Source organism: Myxine glutinosa, chromosome 13 (genome assembly GCF_964187855.1).
Source record: "Myxine glutinosa chromosome 13, kmMyxGlut1.1, whole genome shotgun sequence".
Classification (NCBI taxonomy): domain Eukaryota; kingdom Metazoa; phylum Chordata; class Myxini; order Myxiniformes; family Myxinidae; genus Myxine; species Myxine glutinosa.
The window spans coordinates 16,602,403-16,620,852 of record NC_136273.1 but is presented as its reverse complement, the minus strand read 5'-3'; the positions used below and the strand labels follow the sequence as shown (position 1 = coordinate 16,620,852).

The following is an 18,450-nucleotide window of genomic DNA, read 5'->3' as shown; positions in this document are numbered from 1 at the left end:
AGCTTTTACACATGGCTGTAGAAGATTGACTACTATAATTCAGCTCAGCTTTTAATTGCGAAATTTCCCCAGCCCGGCCGAGGTGGCCTTGACCTGCCTCGCCACCTAGCCTATAACCTTCCCGGGGCCCGTCCCGACATTTTTAGTTCTTTTTGAATGAATTTACTACTATAATTCAGCTTTTACTCGCGGCCGTAGAAGATCAACTACAATAATTCAGCTCAGCTTTTAATTGCGAAATGGGCCCAGCCTAGCCGAGGCGGCCTCAACCGGCCTCGCCACCTAGCCTATAACCTTCCCGGGGCCCGTCCAAACATTTTTTGTGTCAGAGGTTTCCTCCTATCTTTCACCGTTCAGGAGATTAGCGCATGCAGACAAACAAACAAACAAACAAACAAAAACTTTCTTTTATATAAATAGATAGATAGAAGATAGATAATATATAGAATATATAGAAGATGGAAGATAGATGGAACCAAAGGTGCACGAACTACGGAGACAACAGGCAATGCGCATCAAAAATGCCCACCTTGAGCAGCGTTTGCTTGGCCTCCAAAAGACGACCACATTTGAAGTAGGCACGGGCCAAGTACAACATTACGTCAGGTTGCTGGTATCGAAAGAACTTCTTCAAACAATTCTCATACTGATGACGAGAGAAACGTGAAGCAATCATCCAAACGGATGTCTGGTTATACTCTTAAGCATAATCAAGAAATAGATGATAGGAAAAGAACAAGCGTGATGAGAGGAATTGCAGTAAACAAACGTTAAAAAGAGCAGGGACTCACTGGGGAAATAAGCAAAGTGAACAAGAGGTAAGAGGAGCTCTCAAAGTGCTACACATACCATCTGCACAGCAGAGATAAATTGCCGTTGTTCCACGTAAACATGCGCAAGGTTCAACCACACGTCGCAAACGTCCGCTGTGGCTTCACGAACCTGAGCAAACACATCCCTGGCTTCCCGTATGCAGCCTTTATGTGCGAGCACCGCCCCTGTAACGAAGAATCGGTGGCAACAGATTGTACAAATAAAGTACTTGCCAAACAATATTGTTATCGATTCCATTAATACAAGATGATTGACAAGTTAATTTGGAAAAAGTATCGAATAAGGAAGAGATGGAGGCTTCAATGGCAATTAGCATGGAGACTCGTGATGATTGAGCTCCGTAATGTAACGGCGTTGGTGGAAGCAAAAAAAGGCAGAAATATGTAAATTTTAGACATCCGCAGTCCACACATCTAGCTCCAGACCAATTGTACATATGTGAACTGATTAGAATGTGACAGTATACGGTAGCATCGGAATGTGGGCAATTTTACCCGTTTCAAAAGAAAACAAGAAAGAGCAATCGGAGATTCCAGACCGTCGCCAAAACGCATTTGTGTGGTGTATTTCGTATGGTGTTTATTACCTGCTGTGTTTGTGTGGTTTATTGACATAGATTTATGTTCAATCCAATATCGTTGCCAAACCATGTGACCGATGACATCATCAATTTAATTCTCCAATACAATTTCTGTGTAGATCACGCTCAATAAATTTCAAACTGATCGGATCAAGTGTTCTACTTGTCTAATTATGACATCATAATGAAGTCACCGATGACATCATGAACATATGTTGTTCCCCATAGGCCATAGGGAGTACTTGACACTGAGACATGTTTAAATATTTTTCCACGGAGCGGTTTCAGAGTTATAAAGGTTTAACGTTTTTCGTTTTTTCCATGATGGCACCCATACCATGTGACCTATGAAGTCAAAATTATTATTGAAATTTTCTACAGGAGGAGGCGCTCCAATGGTGCAATTTTCTTGTTAATTAGACCAATGGTTGCAGAGAAAAGCTCAATAAATTTCAAACTGATCGGATCAAGTGTTCTACTTGTCTAATTATGACATCATAATGAAGTCACCGATGACATCATGAACATATGTTGTTCCCCATAGGCCATAGGGAGTACTTGACAATGAGACATGTTTAAATATTTTTCCATGGAGCGGTTTCAGAGTTATAAAGGTTTAAAGTTTTTGGGTTTTTTTTCCCCATGATGGCACCCATACCATGTGACCTATGAAGTCAAAATTATTATTGAAATTTTCTACAGGAGGAGGCGCTCCAATGGTGCAATTTTCTTGTTAATTGGACCAATGGTTGCAGAGAAAAGCATACTCACGTTCTGCGAGGGCAAACAAACAAGCGGACCCTAATGCAATACACTTCTCTGGAGGGGGTAATAATCTTGATCATGCAGTCACCACCGGGTTCATGCAGTCACCGTTACATTGGTGGACGGCTGTAAACTACCATTTCTCATTCACTGAATGTACGCCGTACGTGGTTGAAACAGTTACTGAGGAAATGTTTCCTTTTGTACACAGGATAACTGTATGCAAGAAAGGACTCAACCCTTTTTGTTCAAATGACCCAAATATTCATAAAACCAATACACAGTATTTTGGATAAGCAGTAGTAGTGGTAGTAGTAGTAGTGGCCCAAGTGCATTGATCATTCAACAATCGGCATTTTTCCCTCCTCCAATTATAAAATAACTTTCAAACATTAAATGCATACATACCTTCACGCGCCAAAAAATAAACACCTATGCATTACGCATCTTGCATCAATACTTTCCTGTCGATTTAACATTGTCGTCGTCTAAACAAATGAAAAGTGTACAGATGCACACTGTGCATGTGAAGCCTGGCAATATTTGGATCCAATTCCTCCTTTGCACTCTGTCTGTGTGAAGTGTCACACAATTTCCCACACACCTATTTGGCAAAAGAGACGGCACTGAAAGAAGCCATCAATACAGACCATCTGTGAAATAATGTAATTTTTGATCTATAAAACACTTGCTCCCATCTGCTTTCTTTGTCATTCTTTATTCCTCCATCTGTGCCAGGTGCCCAGCCCATTTCAGCCGGCTCTTTGCCAATCTTTGTCAAAATCATCCTCACATTGATCTCATCCCTTGGTTTGTACATCCTTCTCACCACCCTCTTCTTTCCCACTAGCCCCCTGACCCAATTGTTTTCACAAACCTGTAGCCTCGAGTGTTGTTTCTCTGTCAGTGCCACAGACTCCAGACGATAAAGGTGGGCCAGCGTTACACAAGAGCCCAGAACATGCACCCACTTGTATCCTCCTCCGCATCTCTATTTCCGAACTATGATTCTCATATCAGTTCCACCGAAACATTCAAATCAGTTTCCCTTCCAGATCTTCATTCCGATTAAACTGATGCTCAATTCCTTTCTGACCCACATTACCTCACTCTTCTGCAAGCTCGTCCTCAATCCATGGCTCTCAAGCACATCCTTCCACTTCCTCCTCCTGCATTCCCTGCCCACATCCTGTCACAATAACGAGATCGTCTCCATACATTATCTTTCACAGAATGATTCCCTTGCTGAAACGCTGCTCACAAGCTCCAACCCAATAATAAACAGTATTGGACTGAGTGAACTTCCCTGCCTCAATCCGATGTTCATGCTGAACTCTTCTCACAACTCATAACCAGCCCAAACTCTTCCATTCATTCCCTGATACATACCAGCACTACCATCCATCTCAATGTTGCAATCACCAACTCTCTCGGGATAGTGTCTTTTTGTAAGGGTTCACCCGACTGCACCTGGCTGCGTTTGAGGGGAGACGAGTAGCAGTCAAAACCTCAATCGTATCCAGGTTCACCCTGATGACTCCATCTTTGTCTTTCTGGGTTCCTCCTGATACTCCAATACTGCATTTGGTCAGTTATTTGATCATAAGCCTTCTCTAGGTCCACAAACCTGAATACCATTTCACCTTGCATCTCCAACCTCTTCTCAACCAACTGCCTCAGTGTAAACATCCCATTTGTCGTCCCCATATCCTTTCAAAACCCCTGTAGTTCTTCACCTATCTCCAACGACACCCTTTTCCTTATCCTCTGATCCACAATCCTCTCGAGTAACTTCATAACATGATTCAGAAGTATAATGCCCGAGTATCCCAAGTCGCCCTTCCTCTTCCATATTGGAACAATTAGACTGGTCCACCACTCCTCCAGAATCTTACCCTCTCTCATACATTCATTCAACAGCCTCTTCGTTTACCTAACCCCAATTCAATCAAGCGATATTACATCGCAAGTATTTGATCAATGCCCAGTGTCCTGCCCTTCCTCATCCACCTTAACGATGTCTGCACTTCCTCCTCCATAATGTCAACTTTCACATCCCCCTCTACATAACATGGTAGCGCCAGCTCACCGTTGTTTCCTCCCTGTTTCAATAGCAACTTGAAATAGCTTTCCGATGCTTTCAATACCGCCTCCCTTTCCATCGCTTAACTTCCCATCTCCATCCTTGATCACCGTTCCTCCCCTTCTTATCCTTACTGTCCTCATCTCTGAATCCAGCCAATTTATTGATATATAATCTTCTTCCCATTATCCTCGTCGAACTTACTGCACATCCTTTTCCATATTGTTCCTTATCTTCGCAGTGGAGCGGCTTTCTTCTTCCACTCATACAAGTGCAGTAACCCTGCATACTGTTGTCTTCCCCTATCCTTGATCTTCTCTATCCTCTTCCAAAGCAATTTTTTCTCATGGAGTACCTTAGCAACTTCCTCCATCCACCCACACCTGGTTTCTATTCCTTGACCCTTTCCTGATGTTCTTTCACACAGATTTTCTGCAATTCCCTGAAATTCCCCTCTGTACTTCATTGACTCTTCCAAGCCTTCGGCTTCCTCACGAAGTTTGCCATACTTTGCCTTCACCTTCTTGCACTTTACAGCGACATTATCATTGCACTTCCACCACTTGATAGTCTTCCGGCCCATTCTCTTCTGCATGCGCACAACAAACACCACAGGCTTGTGCTGGGTTGTGACATGCTCTTCATCAATCGCCCTGCAGTCATCTATCCTCCACAGCAGTTGCTTCCTAACCATTAACAGATACAATTTCTATGTTGTGCTGTCCACTTCTGCATGTGATCTTGTGGTTTTCCCACTTCTGGAAGAATGAACCAGTTCAGGCTAAACCGTTTTTTGCCACCAGCTCCAAGAGCCATCGACCCTCTCTATTCCTCCTTCCCCATCCAAATGTTCCAACAAACTCCTCTTCACCTGACTTCCTTACTCTCCCGCAGTGCATAGCATCGCATCCAGTTCAACCATTCCCTTCCTCTCCAGTGTGTCAATGAACTCCTCCTTCTAAATTTCCAGTTTTTCCTTCTGTATCCATCTTGTCCACCCCTTGCATCCTCTCCTTCCCACCATTCCTCCCCACACCCATTGGTTGTCCAAGTCTCCCTCTATCTTGGCCTTCAACTCTGCTCTTGGCGGTTTCCCCCCCATCTCTACTGCTCCTTTTGCGCAAGTTTCTACTGTTCCTTATGCGTCCTGTTGTCTGTCACGTCCTGATCCGTTCAGTGTTCGATCTCTTCCACGAGCCTCGACTATGTATACAAAAAAGTACAGTTTAAGTGCTGTGAACATGTTTAAAACTCCCATGAAAGCTCTTCGGATAAGAATGCTGATTCCATGCTATTCTAAAATTATCCTTTCGAGAAATTACCCCTTCTTTAACAAACTAAAAAGGCACCCCAACAACAAGAACAACAACGCGTGTCCTCTCATAGAGCTGCTCGTCACAGCTAAAAAGGGAGCCAAGCGAAGCAGCTTGTGTTGTAACGAATTTGCATTGGACAATGTCGAAATGACATTTGTATTTTTAGACAGTGGAAATGATTATGCAGACTTTATTATAATCAAAGCACAAAAACAGCTCATCTTCTGATTCATTCCTCATATCGATTCAAGTCTCATACTCCCCTCCACCCTCGAGCTCTCTATCTTCAAGCACGAGCTCAGAAAATACAACTGCTCCAGCCCGCCTCTGGTTGTCATGCCTTTGGCACTCTATAACGGCATTTGTAAAGTTTTCCCTCCCCCTCGAGTCCTTACAAAAGGGATCTACAAATATCCTTGCACATCGACTGTCGCAATGAATCCCCATGCTCCTGCTAAACCCCACTCTCCATATGCATAAACACAAATTATTCAACTGTCTTGTATGTTACTGTAATGTCCGATTTCAAAATACAATTCTCAACGCAAATAATCACTCTTGCACCTCGTGACGAAATGGCCTTGCAGCAACAATTTTAGACTAAATACAATATATTTGGAGCTATTCCTGTGAAAGATTTTTTACCTTTGTTGCCCTATTTCCCACTCATCTCGCAGTTTTGTCTCCATTTTTTTTTTTTTTTTTTTTTTTTTTTGGTATACTGAATCGAGGCTCATAAAGAGCTAACATTTATTTCACAAACAAATCAACCAGACAAACAAAATATACAAAAAGAGGGAGCGGAAGACAATTGTTGTTGACAACAAACAACAAAACATACATTGTTGTATTATTGCGGTTTTAAAATGCGGCATTTTGATGCTCGATTGTGCCTCATAATAAATAATATTTCGCTTTTTTTTCTTCTTTTTTTCTGCAAAGACGGTGATGCAAGATTGAACATTTTCTTTTTGATTTATTAATGCTGTACCATCAGCTGCCCTTCAGCATGCAATTTCATCATATTCAGCACAAATGTGCACATTAATGATCCTCGGTCCTGAAAATAAAATTCAACAAAATCAACCAAGTGAAACAAAAGCATCCTGCCTACAAATTCAAAACTGGTTCCAAGCAAGTGGCATATTTCACATAACATCGTAAGCTCCAAGAACGTAGGTAGCGACAGTCGTGGCCAAAAATATTGGCACCTTTGCACTTTTTTCAAATAACTCACAATTTTCTCGAAAAATAAGTTGAAATTGACAAAAGTATTTGGTCTCCACAATTCTTTATTTCACTGCTAATATTACAGAACCTTTGTTTTTGATTCAGAACTTAATATATCCTTTTAAATCAGAAAATAAAAATAAATGGCATTTACAAAATTATTGACACCCCAGACTTATATAGCACAGCCTTTGGACAAAATAACTGCAGTCAAGCGCTTCCTATAGCCATGAATTAGCTTCCGACACCTCTCTACTGGCAGTTTGGCCCACTCTTCTTGTGAAAGCTGCTCCAGTTCTCCCAGAGTTGAAGGGTGCCTTCTCCCAACTGCTGTTTTCAGATCTCCCCACAGGTGTTTAATGGGATTTAGATCTGGACTCATTGCTGGCCACTTCAGAACAGTCCAGCGTTTTTTCCTGAACCATTCCTGGGTGCTTTTTGAAGTGTGTTTGGGGTCATTGTCCTGCTGCAAGACCCATGACCTTCGACAGAGAACCATGACCTTCAACAGAGACCCAGCTTTCTGACACTGAGTTCAACATTGCGCTCCAAAATGCCTTGGTAATCTCCCGATTTCATGATGCCATGCACACATTCAAGGCACCCAGTTCCAGAGGCAGCACAGAAAACCCAAAACATTACTGAACCTCCACCATGTTTGACTGTAGTGAAGGTGTTCTTTTCTTTGAAGGCTTAATTTTGTTTTCTGTAAACATAGAGATGATGTGCTTTACAAAAAAGCTCTAATTTGGTCTCATCTGTCCACAGGACATTCTCCCAGAAGGATTTTGGCTTGTCCAGGTGTGTTTTGGCAAACTCCAGTCGGGCTTTCTTATGTCTCTCTCTCAGCAGTGGGGTCCTCCTGGGTCTCCTATCATGGAACCCCCTTTCATAGAGTGGAAACGGATGGTAAGAGTTGAAACTGTCGTACCTTGTATCTGAAGGTCAGCTTGAATCTGTTTGGCAGTTGATTGAGGTGCTTTCTCCACCATTCGAACAATCCTTCGCTGCAATCTTTGATCAAATTTTCTCTTGCTATCACGTCCTGGAGGTTGGCTACAGTGCCATGGGCCTTAAACTTCCTGACAACATTACGTACGGTGGACACAGGAACATCAATATCTCTGGAGATGGACTTGTAGCCTTGGATTGTCCATGTTTGGCCCCAATCTTGTGTCTGACCTCCTCACCCAAATCTTTGGTTTTCTTTCTTTTCTCCATGCTCATTGCGGTACACACAGTGACACAAACCAGCAGAATGACTCATTTTCTCTATTCAAACTGGTTGAATGAGTGATTTTTATATTGCAGGCACCTGCAACTCACCACACGTGAGTTCAATTCCAAAGGGAGAATCATCTTCTTGAAATCTAATTATTTCTAACTTCTAAAAGGTGCTCATAATATCATCTGGGCCATTTTAGAATCTCTGGGTGGAATAAGCCAAGATTTAGGAATTATTTCAGCTTTTTTGGTTTTGTTTCATTGCAAACCAAAGAAATACATATGTGGATACCAAAATATTTGATAATTTCAACAATTTTCTTGAAGAATTGGTACATTATTTGAAAAAAGTGCAAGGGTGCCAATATTTTTGGCCACTACTGTATATCCTAACTTATCCATCAGGAGAGATGAATCATTAACTGTATGGGATTTTAATCTTTATTTTATTTAGCCATCGTGTTGACCCAAACGCCCACTCCTTAGGAAAGGAGATACGAGGTTTTTTGATTTTAAAAAAATTTTCTATGCAGTGTAGCTCATAGGTGTAACAGCTCATAGGGAGCTTGAACACAGAATGGAGCATTAGAATGAAAAATGAAACGAGCAGAAAAATGAAACAGAATGAAACGAGCATCAGAATAGAAGGGGAGGAGGGAGAAAAACACTCAATCACAGAAGTGGAAAAACCGAAACTCGAAAGGTGTGCTTTAGGATGGTTAATGGGGGTATAAAGGGTAATGGCTGTGGATGTAGGAGGGGGAGTGATCCGAGATTATAGTGAATAGCCATCTTAAAGCCCTGGGGAGAAGAATGAGATTGAAAAGACCAGTGACGTTCGAATGTGGGGGAGGTGGGGGGGGGGGGGAGAAAGAGGAATGAATGAGTGGAGGTGGGCAGTGATTCTGGATTTGGGGAGCTTCACCCGTAAGATGGTTAATGGCAGACCGCGTGTGTCTTGCAGAAGGCAGAAGGGGTAGGAGGATACGACAAAGCATGGAAAGGGCATTAGGTGCATGAGCAGAAAGGAGACGGAAGGAAACAGAGACGACCGACCTGTCTGCAATGTGAAAGTGCCAGGCCCAGAGACTTTGGTTCACCTTCAAATAATCAAATGATGTTGAAGGCCTTGGTTTCCACTGCAACGAGCTGCACAAGGTGTGAGGCAGAGGTGCCAGAACATAGGGGAAAGCAGTATTCCCTCAAGCTGCAGATGATGGCATTGTAGGTGGATAATTATGCAGGTGTGCCAAAGAAGGACATTGCACGACAGAGGATGCCCAGTCAGCAACTGGCTTTGCAAGGCAGATTACAAATGTGGTTTGCCCAATAAAGATCAAAGCTAATAGTTAGGCCAAATGTCTGAGTGACTGAACTTCTTCAAGATTGGGCAGTAGGTGGTCGGGCTCAATTTTGACATGTGCACAAATGGATCTGTACCTGCTGGTCTAAAGTGGCAAAGGCATGGAAAGTTTGTTTACAGAATGCCATTATTAGCAGTCGTAATACCCAATAACATTTCAACAAGAGCAATGCAGGCATTCCAAACTATAGGGAAACATTTAAAGAGGGACAAAGACAATGGGACAAAAAAGTCAGAATGATGACTGCTAAAAAAAATTCGAAATAAAAGCACAAAACAGCAAGAAATAAAAACATAAAAAGCTACTTGTATCCTCATTTATGTCCTTCAAACTTTTCCATCCTCATTATTTTCATGCAAATGTCCTCATTACCTTTTCTTTTTCTTTTTTAACACCCCACCCTCCACCCTCCCTCCCCTCCCACTGCCCTCCCCCTCCGACCTCTGTCCCCTCAACAGGTCTCCATTTACATTTCAAGCTCACTCACACCCTTGCTCACCAATGCCGTTGGCAGCGTAAAGGTTCTTCGAGTCATTCCTGAGAACCTGCTTGTAAATGGCCAAAGCTCGGTCTTGATGCCGACGCTCCTAAGAAATGGACCACATTCAAGATTGGAACAACAAACAAAGTTTCACTGATGAGAAAATTATCACCTGAAACCACTTGCAACAACAAATGTAATCTGATATTCAAAGAGTGTGCTTGCTCCTATTCCACTTGGAGATGATACACTTAATGTACAGGAATTTGGGCAAGAGAATTGGGGCAGTAACAGTTGAGGAGTTTGGCTTTACACAAATGATGCACTGTTTGAATCAGACATGGAAAATGAAAATTGGAAAAAGTCTTCTGTTCATTAAACTTTGTGCTTCTCACCACCTGAACGGCCCCAACAATTGCAAAAAAAAAAAAGAGAAGAAAAATACAAGATGAAATATCAACAGATATACATCAACAACTGGGAAAACGATAAGAAAGCAGAAAAGTATAATAAAAAGAGTTGGAAAGATTGGGAGTGGATGATGAAGGCTCTTTGGAATGGCTAAGAAGAGGTCAGCTCAACTGGGATGGAGAATGAATCATTAAAAATGCCCAAGACCACGGACACTGAACCAATTGCTTTAAGAAAATGGCTGGACTGAATCACTCGGACAAGTGTAGGTTCTGCAAGGTAGAAACAAAGTACGAGCCACCTCCTACCAGGATGTTAAAAAAACTCATGTTAGAGCAGCTGTACACCCACAGGCACATAGGATGTCAAGTAATCTGGCACATCTGCAAAAGTCTCAATATCCCAGTTCCAGAAAACTTGCGGAAACATGAACCAAATGAAATAACTGAAAACAAGGAAGTAATACTCATGTATGACCTAATGATCCCATCAAGTGTGAACATGGAATACAAAGCATTGCGACCGGATATAGTACTGAGGTACAAAAAATAAAAGAAGGCATTGCTAATTAAGGTGTCAGTCCCCAGCGACTTTGGCCTAAACAACACAAAAATCAAGAAAATGACCAAATACCAAGCGCTCACAAATGAAATCAAAAGATCCTGGAAGCTGAAGAGCGCTGAAATTGTACCAGTGATTAATCGGAGCAAGGGGAATGACAAAAAAGAACCTTATAGGGATATTAAGAACCATCGCTGGGAATATTATGACAAACAAGCTTCAGTTGGAGCCTGTCTGGGGCTCTGTAACAATCTTCAAAAGAGCCCTTGGAACAAAACTTTAAGAATAAGAAAACTTCACAAACTGAATCATGAATCATGAACCCTTGCTGAAATGGAGGTGGATTACTTCCGATATAAACCAACGTGAAACCTATTACACTTATTTTGTAGCCTTTCAAACAAATAATTTTCTGCTCAAGTGATTTAAGGCTAATTTGGCAAAGGGTTTGAATACTTGTGCAACTGAGAATCACCTGATTTTCTCTGTTAATCTATTAACTTATTCACATTTTATCTGCATTGTTTAGCTTTATCACTTTGGAGTGGTTTGTGAAGACAATATTAAGTTTGATTTGAAAGCATCATGAAATAAACTCTGTTGGCATCAAAATGTGAAAACTTTGGAGGGGGTGATTACTTTTGCAGGCCACTGTATCTCAGCACACTTATCTCCCTCAATTCCCAATCAAACCTTCTCTTTGTCTCGTGTGGGTTGATGCAAGGTCTGCAGCCACACATTTCCCAGAGCCAGCATCGAGTACGTATCGTTCTGGGTGGGTGCCTGCTTCAGGATTCTTTCAAATTTCTTCTGGCCAGGTCCCCACTCCTGCTTAGCCAGATGCAGGTTCCCAATGAGGGACCAGGCATCTGGGTGATCCTGTGGTTTTTGGGTTTTCAAGATCACTTTTTGGGTAAAGATATGACAACTTGCAGTACCAGGGTTGTAATAAGAACAGAGAAAAATTAAAACATTTATCGTTTCACACCTTCAAAACATGCTTGTGAGAAAGGCATTGATACTTTGTGAAATGGTTAACATGATTTAAGAATAAAAATAAAAACTAAAGGAGGATAGTAAGAAAGATGTGACAAACACTGACACTATTAGTTACCTGATTGATCTGAAGAGCCTCTTTAAACCAATCAGATGCTTCATAGTAATTACCCTTGTCTCTTGCCATGCAACCCAAACGCAAGTAACCTGCGATGAAAGCAAGCGAAGAAACTCATGAAACATGTCAGATAATAAAACAACCCAACAACTAAACGCACTCCATGACAAAAAATAATAACTGGTGTCAGAAGGGGGATACAATGGGAAGGTCAGAAATTTCTCCCACCACCCGCTGACCCAACCACAAAGGAATCATCTTGTGCCAATGAAACTCAGCACAGATGTTCATCCATCTCGATGTAACCTCCAGGGTCATATATTTTTTCCTGCAGTGGGTGAATTTCCACAAATCGCCAAAATATTGTACACCGCTCCTTTCCTATGCCATCTCCAGGTGCTGCATAACGTCATTGATGGCCACCGAAGGGGGCCCGGCAATGACGCACGCTGAAAGGGAGTACTCAGTTTTCACTCCGGTTGTTTGTTTGTTGTACACCGCACCTTTCCTATGCCATCTCCAGGTGCTGCATAATGTCATTGCCGGGCACCGAAGGGGGCCCGGCAATGACGCACGCTGAAAGGGAGTACTCAGTTTTCACTCTGGTTGTTTTCTTGTTTTCTTGTTTGTTTGTCCAGGCGATATCTCAGCCATCCTTTGAGCTAGGAAGCTGAAATTTCGGCACAATAGTGACCAGGTACTTTGTCAAAAACGGTATTTTTTTTTTGTTTTTTGATTAATCAATTAATTGATTAGTTATTTAATTATTAGCAATTAAGTACCGATACATTTCCTTTCTCTTCTGACCATTATCTTAAGCACCTTTTGAGCGAGGAAGCTGATATTTGGACATGCCAATGACCAAGTGATTTGGCTGTAAAGGATATTTTAGATTTATTGATTAATCAATTAATCGATTAATTATTTAATTATTCGATTAATGACTAAAATATATAACAAGTACACATACATTCAAAGTACACCGCCCCCATGCCAAATAATTAAATATCCTACAGAGCGGCATTGCCGGGGCACCTCCGGCGCCCGGCAATACCGCAGTGCAGCTCATTGAGGCTGCATTGGGAGGGAGAGGTGTACACTAATTGATTGATTAATTGTATAATTAAAATCAATAAAAGATTATCACAAAATATTTTCATAATCAATTGGCTAATAGCATAACTAAACCACCAGTGCTTCATCCGAAGATGTATCTTTCAGAAATTTAATTAAATAAGTCATTAATAAAAAATTAAATAATTAATTGATTACTCAATAAATAATTAATCGATTAATCAATAAATAATTAATCGATTAAATGATTAATCAATAAATCAAAAATATCCTTGATAGCCACATCACTTGGTCACTCATGTCCAAATATTAGCTTCCCAGCTCAAAAGGTGCCTGAGATATTGGCCAAATGAGAAAGAAAATAAATACATGATTAATAATGAAAATAAATAAATAATAATCATAAAAAAATTAAATTATTAATCAATTTGGTCAGAGAACACATAAACTACCACTATTTCATCAGAATCTGTAACTTAAAAAAAAAAAAATTTTTGGTCATTAATCGAATAATTAAATAATTAATCGATTAATTGATTAATTAATAAATCAAAAATATCCGTTGCAGCCAAATCACCTGGTCATTGGCATGTCCAAATGTCAGCTTCCTAACTCAAAAGGTGCCTGAGTTAATGGTCAGAAGAGAAAAGAAATTTGATTAATTAAATAAGTACTTAATTAATCGCTAATAATTAAATAACTCCTCAATTTATTGATTAATCAAAAAAAAGAAAATAGCGTTTTTGACAAAAGACTTGCTCACTATTGTGCCGAAATTTCAGCTTCCTAGCTCAAAGGATGGCTGAGATATCGCCCGGACAAACAAGAAAGAAAGAAAACAAGAAAGAAAACAAACGAGGGGGCTCGGCAATGACGATTTGCAATGCCTGGAGATGGCATAGGAAAGGAGCGGTGTACAATATATATATTTTTTAGTTCCAGATTCGGATGAAATGGTGGTGGTTTATGTGTTCTATTAGCCAATTGATCAATTATTTTATTTTTTTTGATTATTGTTTATTGATTTTCATTATTAATCATTTATTTATTTTCTTTCTCATCTGGCCAATATCTCAGGCACCTTTTGAGCAAGGAAGCTGATATTTGGACATGACAATAACCAAGTGATTTGTCTGTAAAGGGTATTTTTGATTTATTCATTAATCAATTAATCGATTAATTATTTATTGATTAATAAATAATTATTAGCGATTAAGTACTGATACATTTCCTTTCTCTTCTGACCATTATCTCAAGCACCTTTTGAGCGAGGCAGCTGATATTTGGACATGCCAATGACCAAGTGATTTGGCTGTAAAGGATATTTTAGATTTATTGATTAATCAATTAATCGATTAATTATTTAATTAGTCGATTAATGACTAAATTTTTTTTTTTTTTTAGTTCCAGATTCGGATGAAATGGTGGTGGTTTATGTGTTCTATTAGCCAATTGATCAATTATTTTATTTTTTTTGATTATTGTTTATTGATTTTCATTATTAATCATTTATTTATTTTCTTTCTCATCTGGCCAATATCTCAGGCACCTTTTGAGCAAGGAAGCTGATATTTGGACATGACAATAACCAAGTGATTTGTCTGTAAAGGGTATTTTTGATTTATTCATTAATCAATTAATCGATTAATTATTTATTGATTAATAAATAATTATTAGCGATTAAGTACTGATACATTTCCTTTCTCTTCTGACCATTATCTCAAGCACCTTTTGAGCGAGGAAGCTGATATTTGGACATGCCAATGACCAAGTGATTTGGCTGTAAAGGATATTTTAGATTTATTGATTAATCAATTAATCGATTAATTATGTAATTAGTCGATTAATGACTAAATTTTTTTTTTTTTTTAGTTACAGATTCGGATGAAATGGTGGTGGTTTATGTGTTCTATTAGCCAATTGATCAATTATTTTATTTTTTTTGATTATTGTTTATTGATTTTAATTATTAATCATTTATTTATTTTCTTTCTCATCTGGCCAATATCTCAGGCACCTTTTGAGCAAGGAAGCTGATATTTGGACATGACAATAACCAAGTGATTTGTCTGTAAAGGGTATTTTTGATTTATTCATTAATCAATTAATCGATTAATTATTTATTGATTAATAAATTAATTATTTAATTTTTAATGACATTTATTTAAATTTCTAAAAGTTACATCTTCGGATGAAGCACTAGTGGTTTAGTTATGCCATTAGCCAATTGATTAAGAAAATAATTTTTGACAATCTTTTATCGATTTTAATTATGCAATTAATCAATCAAATATTGTGCACCTCTCCCTCCAAATACAGTCTCTATGAGCTGCACGGCGGTATTGCCGGGCGCCAGAGGCGTCCCGGAAATGCCGCGCTGGAGGATAGTTAATTATTTGGCATGGGGGCAGTGTACTTTGAATGTATCTGTACTTGTAAATAATATTTTTGGTTCAAACTTTTTAAAAGGGAAAAATGTTTTTGCCAACGTGCACACGCGCGCGCGTGCACATACACACTTCAAAACTCGAGCAATGCGACTGTCACCAATATGCCTCTGCATAGTCCCTGCCTGTGACAAAGGGTAGATGCCCTCACTGACTGTCCTAAAAATAAACAAGTTTGATTTAAATCCCTTCAGCTGCTTTGAAGCATCACATTTTTTACCAGATAGGACAGGTTTCACATCGATCGGTGAAGCGGTTTCGGAGAAGGGATTTTTTAAAATATGGTTTTTTAAATATGGATTTTTTAAATATCGGCTTTCAAGCTAATATGGCTGCCAAACCACGCAACATATGATATCAAAAATGTACACCCTGCATATGTATGGGTAGGGGATCACATTTGTGAAATTTCGTTTTGATTGGATAAAGTTTGTTTTCTATCCAAGATGGCTGCCAAACCATGTGACCTTCGGCCATAATTTTCAAACTACATGCACCAATGGTGTTAGATGACGTTTGTAAAGTTTCGCATCAATAGGGTAAGCTGTTTCTGAAATATGATAATTCAATATTTTTCTTCAATTCAATATGGCTGCCACACCATGTGACCTAAGATGTCATAAATAATATATTTCATTACAAATGGGTCATAGATCATGTGCATGCAATTTCAGATTTTTAGGATAAGGCATTCTATTAAAACATTTATGGCTGGCATACCACTTCACCAATGATGTCATCATTATCATGCTTTTGTTCCCTAGTGGGAGTACTTGAACAGACGGACGGACAACCAGAAAATATAATTCCTCTGGCCACCTTCAGGGGTGGAAGAATAAAAATTTTAAAAAGCCAACACTTACAATCCACGTAGTTTGGATGTTCCCGCAATATGCCTTTGTACAATGGCTCCGCACTTTGCTTTTCACTCATCGCTTCGTAAAGACGTGCCAAGTTGTATGTTGTTGTTACAGAGATGGAGCTGTAATATTGGTCGTCCTGTTCAGCCTCTGCTTGTGCACGCTCAAGGGCTGCTGTGTAATATTTCTGGAAAAGCAAAAACAAAAAAGGAAGGAAAACAGAGGAAAGAAAAAAAAAATTGAGTAGTTTGCATAGCCTGAGACCATCACAAAATTATCGCCTCCCAAAAAACCATCACAAAATTATCAAGTATGACTCGAGTTAGTGTACGAATCTATAAACAGCGACATCTGAAAAATTACTGCAATGGTGGCATCAGCAGCTACTAAAAGAACCAAAAAGATGACAATTCAAATAGTACCAAGACTAGTCAAAAAGAAATGTTTGTGAAAAGAGGTTTGCGGTGCAGACAGAAAATAGAAAATTATTTGAATGATAATACTGTCCCTTACAAAGAACTTCAACGCAGGATGCTATAAGGCCCATCAAAGTCTACGCTGGTATTACCAACCTATGGTTGTTTTTCTGTGGTCTACCCCATTTAAATGCTGAGCGTCAAAAGCAAGGAAGCAGCACATACCATTTTGAGAGTCTTTTGTATTGTATGACTCAGCTGGGGTTTTGAACTGCCAAACTCAGATTCTAAGTGGACACTGTAACCATTGCACCACGGAGTCTGGTTTATACAACACAAACAACAGGCATTTTAAGGCCATTTTCCCTACAAGAGCGGGGGTTAGCCTTGCGGTCCCCATGACAATCCTGGTCCCCTGGTTTATGATTAAAATAAACTAGCAAATATCCCGTCCTTATGGGCAGGAGTAAGAGAAAGCAAGATTTACACTTTGGGGATATGGCCGATCAGCGAGGCTGGTTCATGGTACGGTTAGTGAAAATGAACTTATATTTTGGATCTGAAATGAAAGGAAATTCGAACAACAACTGTGATGTCAGGATGTTTAAAATAACGCAATTTAAACTCAATGTCTATCTTCGTAAGATAATATAAAGGGCCGTGTCTTCCTTCAGGCTTGTACTCTGAGCAGTTGAAACAGCGACTATTTCTGGGATCAAGGGGAGATATACAGAGACGGCTGGAGGAGAAAGAGAGTGTTGGAGGAGAAATACAGAGAAGGGTGGGAGAGAGAGACAGAGCAGAGTGGGGGAGAGAGACAGAGAGGAGTGGGGGAGAGAGACAGAGAGGAGTGGGGGAGAGAGACAGAGGAGTGGGGGAGAGAGACAGAGGAGTGGGGGAGAGAGACAGAGAGGAGTGGGGGAGAGAGACAGAGAGGAGTGAGGGAGAGAGACAGAGAGGAGTGGGGGAGAGAGACAGAGAGGAGTGGGGGAGAGAGACAGAGAGGAGTGGGGGAGAGCCAGAGAAGGGTGGGGGCGAGAGACAGAGAAGGGTGGGAGAGAGCGACAGAGAAGGGTGGGGGAGAGAGACAGAGAGGAGTGGGTGAGAGAGACAGAGAGGATTGGGTGAGAGAGACAGAGAGGAGTGGGGGAGAGAGACAGAGAAGGGTGGGGGAGAGAGACAGAGAGGAGTGGGTGAGAGAGACAGAGGGGTGGGGGAGAGAGACAGAGAGGATTGGGGGAGAGAGACAGAGGAGTGGGGGAGAGAGACAGAGAGGAGTGGGGGAGCGACAGAGAGGAATGGGGGAGAGAGACAGAGGGGAGTAGGGGAGAGAGACAGAGAGGATTGGGGGAGAGAGACAGAGGAGTGGGGGAGAGAGACAGAGAGGAGTGGGGGAGAGACAGAGAGGAGTGGGGGAGAGAGACAGAGAGGAGTGGGGGAGAGAGACAGAGGAGTGGGGGAGAGAGACAGAGAGGAGTGGGGGAGTGACAGAGAGGAATGGGGGAGAGAGACAGAGAGGAGTGGGGGAGCGACAGAGAGGAATGGGGGAGAGAGACAGAGGGGAGTGGGGGAGAGAGACAGAGAGGAGTGGGGGAGAGACAGAGAGGGGAGGGGAGACAGAGAGGAAGTTGGGGGAGGCAGGAAGAAAGGGGGGGGGGGAGAGACAGAGAGGAGTGGGGGAGCGACAGAG

The 18,450-nt window shown here is 40.8% G+C and overlaps 1 protein-coding gene across 2 annotated transcripts in view; it reads right to left on the bottom strand.

The window, feature by feature from the left end:
- The window catches only part of CTR9 (CTR9 component of Paf1/RNA polymerase II complex), a 109,564-nt gene that overhangs the window by 48,436 nt on the left and 42,678 nt on the right, over positions 1 to 18,450 (bottom strand). For both annotated transcript variants that reach the window (XM_068133860.2, XM_068133861.2), the window contains exons 12-17: positions 16,348 to 16,531; positions 11,964 to 12,052; positions 11,543 to 11,728; positions 9,896 to 9,983; positions 850 to 998; positions 530 to 646 (exon numbers count right to left, since the gene is read on the bottom strand). In XM_068133860.2, coding sequence (XP_067989961.2) covers positions 530 to 646; positions 850 to 998; positions 9,896 to 9,983; positions 11,543 to 11,728; positions 11,964 to 12,052; positions 16,348 to 16,531 — 813 coding nt within the window. The remainder of the gene's footprint in view (positions 1 to 529; positions 647 to 849; positions 999 to 9,895; positions 9,984 to 11,542; positions 11,729 to 11,963; positions 12,053 to 16,347; positions 16,532 to 18,450) is intronic.